We start from the raw sequence: 9,500 nt of genomic DNA on the forward strand, positions 1-9,500 counted from the left end.
GATTCCCTGAGCTGACAAGGTAAATATCTGTCGTTCTGCCCCTGAACAAGGCAGTTAACCCACTGTTACTAGGCCGTCATTGAAAATAAGAATTTGTTCTTAACTGACTTGCCTAGCTAAATAAAGGTAAAATAAATTGTCACAATACAACTGATTGGCTCAACTGCATTAAGAAATTCCACAAATTAACTTTTAAGAAGGCACACCTGCTAATTGAAATGTTTCCAGGTGCCTACCTCATGAAGCTAGTTGAGAGAATGCCAAGAGTGTGCAAAGCTGTCATCAAGGCAAAGGGTGGCTACTTTGAAGAATATAAAATATATTTTGATTTGTTTAACATTTTTTGGTTACTACATGATTCCATATGTGTTATTTCATAGTTTCGATGTCTTCACTTTTATTCTACAATGTAGAAAATAGTAAAAATGAAGAACAACCCTGGAATAAGTATGTGTGTCCAAACTTTTGACTGGAACTGTATATAATAGTATCAGTAATCGTATTGGTATAGTTTTCGTATTTGTATAGTTGATGGAGGATATACTAGTATTGTTGGTAAAATGTTGGCTGTTATAAGTACACATTTCATGATTATTATTGTTTTTCATTTTTTGGAATAGAAGACACCAAACACTTAAGATGGCTGAGTAAGTATATGCCAATTCGTTTGCATGTTGTGTTTCAAAGGGGTCTTTCACTCATTTTTACATGGCCTTATTTTCACTCTCTCTGGGCTTGTAGTTGATCCCCCAAACCATTGTTTTATATCTTGTTTCTTACAGAGAAAATTGGTTGTAACATTTTGCTGAGTAATCAATTGCCATTGACTACAATACATTATGAAAATGTGTCTAAAGCATGATGGAAAATGCTCCAAAACATTCCAAACCAACTCATATTAAATCAGAATCCCATTCTGAATTGTCTCTGCACCAAATAAATAAAACATGTGTCCACTGTGCCATAAATCCATGTTTGAATGATGCGGTTTATAGCAACAACAAAAATATGCAAGTATGAAAGTATGGACAGTGGAACACTTAAAACAAAAATTGTGCAGAGACATCATTCAGAATTGGATTATGATGTAATATGAGTTGGTTTGGAGTGTTACTAAACCTGACTTTCTCTCCTTTGTCCAATAGCAAGAAAGGCAATGTGTCCTCAAGCCGTAAGCATACTCTGAAGGTAAGGAATCCCACTCAGCCCTTCCTTTAATGCTTTGTTTTTTATGTAATAAAAACGTAAATAATGTATAAAAATATTAATAAAAGACACTTTTTTATAAAGTAGTAAAACAAAGGGAGATATTGGTCAATCGTCTTATCAACTGTCAAAATATAGGTTGTCATAAATTTGTCTTCAGAGTTGTATGCTGGCAGTTGCTAAGGATTTGCTCGAAGCTGAAGCGTTAGAGAAAGTTAAAGAGAGGGAGAGATACATGGACGAGAACTGCCCTCCTCTGGACATTCCCCACTCCAAGGATGATTTGGTGGTATGATATTCAGATATTCACAGATATTATGAAAACATATCATACCTGCTTGATACAGTGTGCTGTATGAGTTGTGCTTCTATCAGGTTCAGCTGTACCAAGGAAGTTAAGGTATAAAAATAGGTATTATATGCTGGTGGTAACATTTTTCTTTGTTGTATTCTTTCATTAGGACCTTTGCACAAAGATGTACGACAAAATTAATGTGATTGATGAGGAGAGATACAACTTAGAATACAAAGCAGTCATGGTTTGCAATGAGGTAAGCAACCCTCTTTTAATTGATTTATGTTTCAATATAATATATTTACAGTGCCTTCAGAAAGTATTCACACCGCAACAAACATTTTAACAGATTAAAATGGATTTAATTGTCATTTTTTGTCTATGATCTACAGAAAATACACTGTAATGTCAAAGTGGAAGAAAAATTCTAACATAAAAAACATTACAAATAAAAATAAAACACACTAATATATAATTAACATAAGTATACACACATTATAATCACCTTTGGCAGCAATTACAGCTGTGAGTCTTTCTTTGTAAGTCTGAGAGTTTAGCAAACCTGGATTGTACAATATCAGCACATTATTCTTTTTTTAAATTCTTCAAGCTGTATCAAGTTGTTTGTTGATCATTGCTAGACAACCATTTTCAAGTCTTGCCATTTTAAGTCAAAACTGTTACAAGGCCATTCAGGAACATTCAATGTTGTCTTAGTAAGCAACTCCAGTGTTAATTTGGCTTTGGGTTTTAGCTTATTGTCTTGCTGAAAAGTGAATTTGTCTCCCGGTGTCTGTTGGAAAGGAGACTGAACCAGGTTTTCCTCTAGCATTTTGCCTCTGGTTAGCTCTTTTCCATTTATTTTTATGTAAAAAAAACCTCCTTAGTCCTTGCCAATGACAAGCATACCTATAACATGATGCAGCCACCACCATGCTTGAAAATATGAAGAGTGGTACTCAATGAGATGTTGTGTTGGATTTGCCCCAAATGTAACACTTTGTATTAAGAGCATGAAGTTCATTTCTATGCCACATTTTTTGCAGTTTTACTTTAGTGCCTTATTGCAAACATGATGCATGTTTTGGAATATTTTTTATTCTGTACAGATTTCTTTCTTTTCACTCTGACATTTAGGTTAGTATTGTGGAGTAACTACAATGTTGTTGATCCATCCTCAGTTTTCTCATCACAGCCATTAAAATTGGTAGCTGTTTTAAAGTCACCATTGGCCTCATGGTGAAATCCCTGAGCGCTTTCCTTCCTCTCCATCAACTGAGTTAGGAAGGGCGCCTGTGTCTTTGTAGTGACTGGGTGTATTGATACACCATCCAAAGTGTAATTAAAAACTTCACCATGCTCAAAGGGATATTCAATGTCTGTCTTTCTGTTTTTTTTTTTTTTACCCATCTACCCTTCTTTGCGAGGCATTGGAAAACCTCCCTGGTCTTTGTGGTTGAATCTGTGTTTGAAATTCACTGCTCGACTGAGGGACCTTACAATTATCTGTATATGTGGGTACAGAAATGATGTAGTCATTCAAAAAAATCATTTCAAACACTATTATTGCGCACTGAGTGTGCCCATACAACTTATGTGACTTGTTAAGCATGGTTTTACTCCTGAACTTTCTTAGGCTTGCTATAACAAAGGGATTGAATACTTATTGACATACTGTAAGACATTTCACGTTTCCATGTTTTATTAATTTGTACACATTTAGAAATATCATAATTCCACTTTGAAATAATGGGGTATTGTTTGTGGGTCAGTGACAAACAAATCTAAATCATATCAATTTACAATTCAGGCTGTAACACAACAAATGTGGAAAAAGTCAATCGGTGTGAATACTTTCTGAAGGCACTGTTCTATCTACCACACAGTGAGGTTCAAAATTATTGACACCCTTGATAAAGATGAGCAATAATGACTGTATAAAATATATAATAAAAAATTTGAGCTATATTTTATGCAACAAAAAAAAGGAAATTATATTGTTTTATAGTAATACAATTGCTCAGAGAAAGAGATATTGTTTAACGATTAATATCATTTTTTTCTCAAAAAGTTAGGGGACAAAATTATTGACTACCCTAAAGATTCTTATAAATTAAGTACTCAAAGGTTCAGCATTTGGTCCCATATTCCTAGCACGCAATGACTACATCACGTTTGGGACCGTACAATCTTGTTGGATGCATTTCAAGTTCGTTTTCATTGTGTTTCAGATTATTTTGTGCCAAATAGAAATGAATGTTAAATAATGTATCCTGTCATTTTGGAGTCACTTTTATTGTAAATAAGAATATATGTTTCTAAACACTGCTACGTTAATGTGGATGCTTCCATGGTTACGGAAATTCCTGGATGAATTGTTACTGGTAATAGGGAGAGGTTAGCATGTCTTGGGAATATGATCTTTGACCCACCTTTCTCACTCATCATTTTTCACGATTCATTCAGGATTATCCGTAATCATTGTAGCATCCACATTAATCTAGAAATGTTGAGATACATATTCTATTCTTATTTACAATAAAGTATTTGTGTATATACAGTACCAGTCAAAAGTTTGGACACACCTACTCATTCCAGGGTTTTTCTTTTTTTAAACTATTTTCTACATTTTATAATAATAGTGAAGACATCAAAACTATGAAATAACACATATGGAATCATGTAGTCACCAAAAAAGTGTTAAACACATCTAAATATATTTGAGATTCTTCAAAGTAGCCACCCTTTGCCTGGATAGCTACTTTGCTACTAAATCTGCCGTTTCCAGCTACAATAGTCATTTACAACATTAAGAATGTCTACAATGTATTTCTGATCAATTTGATGTTATTTTAATGGACAGAAAATGTGCTTTTCTTTAAAAAACAAGGACATTTCTAAGTGACCCCAAACTTTTGAATGGTAGTGTATATATATATATACAGTTGAAGTCGGAAGTTTACATAAACCTTAGCCAAATACAGTTAAACTCAGTTTTTCACAATTCCTGACATTTAATCCTAGTAAAAATTCCCTGTCTTAGGTCAGTTAAGATCGCCATTTTATTTTAATAATGTGAAAAGTCAGAATAATAGTAGAGAGAATTTTTTATTTCAGCTTTTATTTCTTTCATCACATTCCCAGTGGGTCAGAAGTTTACATACACTCAATTAGTATTTGGTAGCATTGCCTTTAAATTGTTTAACTTGGGTCAAACGCTTCGGGTAGCCTTCCATAAGCTTAAGTGAATTTTGGCCCATTCCTCCTGACAGAGCTGGTGTAACTGAGTCAGGTTTGTAGGCCTCCTTGCTGGCACACGCTTTTTCAGTTCTGCCCACACATTTTCTATAGAACGAGGTCAGGGTTTTGTGATGGCCACTCCAATACCTTGACTTTGTTGTCCTTAATCCATTTTGCCACAACTTTGGAAGTATGCTTGGGGTCACTGTCCCTTTGGTAGACCCATTTGCGACCAAGCTTTAACTTCCTGACTGATGTCTTGAGATGTTGCTTCAATATATCCACATAATTTTCCTGCCTCATGATGCCATCTATTTTGTGAAGCGCACAAGTCCCTCCTGCAGCAAAGCACGGCCACAACATGATGCTGCCACCCCCTTGCTTCACGGTTGGGCTGGTGTTCTTCAGCTTGCAAGCCTCCCCCTTTTTCCTCCAAACATAACGATAGTCATTATGGCCAAACAATTATATTTTGTTTCATCAGACCAGAGGACATTTCTCCAAAAAGTACTATCTTTGTCCCATTGTGCATTTGCAAACCATAGTCTGGCTTTTTTATAGCAGTTTTGGAGCAGTGGCTTCTTCCTTGCTGAGCGGCCTTTCAGGTTATGTCGATATAGGACTCGCTTTACTGTGGATATAGATACTTTTGTACCTGTTTCCCACAGCTTCTTCACAAGGTCCTTTGCTGTTGTTCTGGGATTGATTTGCACTTTTTGCACCAAAGTACGTTCATCTCTAGGAGACAGAACACGTCTCCTTCCTGAGCAGTATGACGGCTGCGTGGTCCCATGGTGTTTATACTTGTGTACTATTGTTTGTACAGATGAACATGGTACCCTCAGGCATTTGTAAATTGCTCCCAAGGATGAACCAGACTTGTGGAGGTCTACAATTTTCTTTCTGAGGTCTTGGCTGATTTCTTTTGATTTTCCCATGATGTCAAGCAAAGAGGCACTGAGTTTGAAGGTAGGCCTTGGAATACATCCACAGGTACAACTCCAATTGACTAAAATGATGTCAATTAGCCTTTCAGAAGCTTCTAAAGCCATGACATCATTTTCTGGGATTTTCCAAGCTGTTTAAAGGCACAGTCAACTTAGTGTATGTAAACTTCTGACCCACTGGAATTGTGATACAGTGAATTATAAGTGAAATAATCTGTCTGTAAACAATTGTTGGAAAATTACTTGTGTCATGCACAAAGTAGATGTCCTAACCGACCAGCCAAAACTATAGTTTGTTAGCAAGACATTTGTGGAGTGGTTGAAAAACGAGTTTTAATGACTCCAAATTAAGTGTATGTAAACTTCCGACTTCAACTGTGTATATATATATATATTGAGTCTACAAAATATTAGGAAAACCTTCCTAATATTGCATCCCCTTTTGCCATCAGAACAGTCTCAATTCATCTGGCCATGGACTCTACAAGGTTTCGAAAGCGTTCCACAGGGATGCTGGCTGATGTTGACTCCAATGCTTCCCACAGTTGTATCAAGTTGGCTGGATGTCCTTTGGGTGTTGGACCATTCTTGATACACATGGGAAACTGTTAAGCATGAAAAACCCGGCAGCGTTGCAGTTCTTACTCAAACCGGAGCTTCTGGCATCGACTACCATAGCCCGTTCAAAGGCACTTAAATATTTTGTCTCTCAAGGCTTGTCTCTCAAGGCTTAAAAATCCGTCTTTGTCCTGTCTCCTCCCCTTCATCTACACTGATTGAATGTACTGTATATACTGTAATTACAGTAACAGTCAAAAGTTTGGACACACCTACTTTTTCAAGGTTTTTTCTTTATTTTGACTATTTTCTACATTGTATAATAATATTGAAGACATCAAAACCATGAAATAACACATGGAATCATGTAGTAATAAAAAAGTGTGAAACAAATCTAATTATATTTTAGATTCTTCTAAGTAGCCACCCTTAGCCTAGGCAAGTCAGTTAAGAACAAATTCTTATCTTCAATGACGGCCTAGGAATAGTGGGTTAACTGCCTTGTTAAGGTACAGAACAACAGATTTTTACCTTGTCAGCTCAGGGATTTGATCATACAACCTTTCAGTTACTAGTCCAACGCTCCAACCACCAGCCTTGATGACAACTTTGCACACTCTTGGTATTCTCTCAACCAGCTTCACCTGGAATGCTTTTCCAACAGTTTTGAAGGAGTTCTCACATATGCTGAGCACTTGTTGGCTGCTTTTCCTTCACTCTGTGGGCCAACTCATCCCAAACCATCTTAATTGGGTTGAGGTTGGGTGATTGTGGAGGCCAGGTCATCTTATGCAGAACTCCATCTCTTTCCTTCTTGGTCAAATAGCCCTTACACAGCCTGGAGGTGTGTTGGGTCATTGTCCTGTTGAAAAACAAATGATAGTTGCACTAAGCTCCAACCAGATGGGATGGCGTATCACTGCAGAAAGCAAGACAAGACAAAGGGTGGCTACTTTGAAGAATCTGAAATATAAAATATATTGGTTACTACATGATTCCATATGTGTTATTTCATAGTTTTTATGTCTTCACTATTATTCTGCAATGTAGAAAATAGTGAAAATAAAGGAAAACCCTGCATTGAGTAGGTGTGTCCAAACTTTGTATATGTTTCCTCCGTTGAGCCCTCCTGCATCACTGATTTTCCTGTATAAAATTACACCCACCAGGTTATAGACCTAAACATAAAAATCGTTGACATGAGGGGCAAGTTCAAGAAGCCAGCTCTGAAGAAAGTGCGTATGTCTGCTGATGCTATGCTCCAGGCTCTGCTGGGCTCCAAGCACAAGGTGACCATGGATCTGAGATCCAACCTAAAACAAGTGAAGAAAGACGAGAAGAAAGAGGTGAGTATCTGTCCATCAGGCTAACACAATATATTACAGAGATATCGCATCGGGAGACATTGTCAATGTTGAATGAACTTTAGGCCTTAATATTCCACCCTTCGATGTCTTCTCACCCTTTCTATCATCACAGGATAAGGATTTGCGTGACGTTGGTGACTGGCGTAAGAACATTGACGACAAGGCTGGCATGGACGGCAGGAAGAAGATGTTTCAGGGAGATTCTTAGATCATTGGGATGTGTTTGTGTGATGTGGCTGACTACTGTCCTGTAATGTCTAGCTGTCAACCACATACTGATATTCATTACAACTAATATCAGAACTATGTAATACATCTTTGTTTCTTTTGAAGACAGAAAGAAACAGAAACAAGATGTGTGTAATTGTTTGACAGTTGGTTTACTGTAGTAGAGGTGAAAGTGGACAACTTTTCTAATAAATTGCCTTTAAAGGAAATCTTTCTTAGTTTGTGTTATTTATATTTTGTCATGCTGATACACTAAGAGAACTAAAATGCTATATCTCGGAACCACTATCCTGTACTATTACCGTATAGGGTGGACTCTTGGTAATGTTCTACACTAGAGTGCTGAGCTGCCCATCTCTCTTTCAAACATGCAAATCTCTGCTATAGTTGATACTCATCTCAATTGAGTCTAAATGGAGCAACATGTAACGAGTTTCTAGAGGTTTTGAAATCAATGCTTTATGTCATGTTATACAACTGTATTTGGATTGTTATTCATTTACTGTTGGATTAAGATCACTTCCCAAGACATGTTAAGTGAAATCATGAGGTTTGTTTTAGAGATTTTGTATGTATTTTAAGAGCTTTAAAAATTGGGCACAGCTTTTTTCTGTTGCATTCTGTACCGGTTTCTACATTTGAGGTCTTTGTAGCTTTTTCCCATAGAGATCCTGCTATTCTGCATATGCTAATTCCTAATTCTGTTGTTTTTTTTACCACTAGGGCAACTGAAAATAAGGTGAGTTTCTTTATTCGTTTTTCTTTTTCTTTGCATTACAAAGTTATCAAGTATATTATTAGTCCATTGTTGAATTGTTTTAAAAGTAACACATTGACTAAGCAATTTTATGTTTTCAAAATCAGAGTTAAATTGTTTCAAATTATCTTTCCCGTCTACATTGCCATTTACTGTAATTTATTACTTTCCTACTCTCAACAGAAACAGTCCCTTAATCATCAGATGGAGTCTTCAGTGGTAAGTGTCTATATATTGAGGATATTTATTTATTCTCCAACCATCACATCTCCCACCATCTCACCATCATCATTTGGGGCCGCAGATAGCCTAGTGGTTGGAACTTCGAGCCAGTAACCGAAAGGTTGCTAGGTTGAATCCCTGAGCTGACACGGTATAAATCTCTGTTCTGCCCCTGAACAAGGCAGTTAACCCACTGTTCCTAGGCCTTCATTGTAAATAAGAATGTGTTCTTAACTGACTTGCCTAGTTAAACAAAGGTTAAATACATTTTTAAAAATCACATACATATGTTTTACATTTAGCAGACGTTGTTATCCAGAGCGATTTACATGAGCAATTAGCGTTAAGTGCTCAAGGGAAAATCTATTTTATTTTTTATCTCACCTAGTCAGCTCGAGGATTCGACCCAACAACCTTGCAGTTACTGGCCCAATGCTCTTAACCGTTAGGCTGCCCGCCACCCTGGTTATATCAGTTCACATGCATATTATATTCTCAGAAAGAGTTGTTTAATATTAGGCCAATGCTTATCTCTTTATCAAGATTGTACAAAGATGTAGAGTTGAACTATCCGATCTGCACTGTAATTTTGTAACTCATCAAAGCTTAAATAAACAAGCAATAAAACTAGAATAACAATCTTGAAGGGTTGGTTATTTATATGCATGGAGGTTAGGTTG

General features: G+C 36.6%; 1 protein-coding gene across 1 annotated transcript; it reads left to right on the forward strand.

The window, feature by feature from the left end:
* The first annotated feature begins 639 nt into the window (after nucleotides 1-639).
* Nucleotides 640-7,821, forward strand: LOC120066631 (troponin I, fast skeletal muscle-like). Its single transcript, XM_039018060.1, has 6 exons — nucleotides 640-647; nucleotides 1,146-1,188; nucleotides 1,367-1,495; nucleotides 1,668-1,757; nucleotides 7,416-7,592; nucleotides 7,732-7,821. The coding sequence occupies exons 1-6, from the start codon at nucleotides 640-642 to the stop codon at nucleotides 7,819-7,821; spliced, it is 537 nt and encodes a 178-aa protein (XP_038873988.1).
* Nucleotides 7,822-9,500: the final 1,679 nt, after the last annotated feature.

Source organism: Salvelinus namaycush, chromosome 21 (assembly GCF_016432855.1).
Source record: "Salvelinus namaycush isolate Seneca chromosome 21, SaNama_1.0, whole genome shotgun sequence".
Classification (NCBI taxonomy): domain Eukaryota; kingdom Metazoa; phylum Chordata; class Actinopteri; order Salmoniformes; family Salmonidae; genus Salvelinus; species Salvelinus namaycush.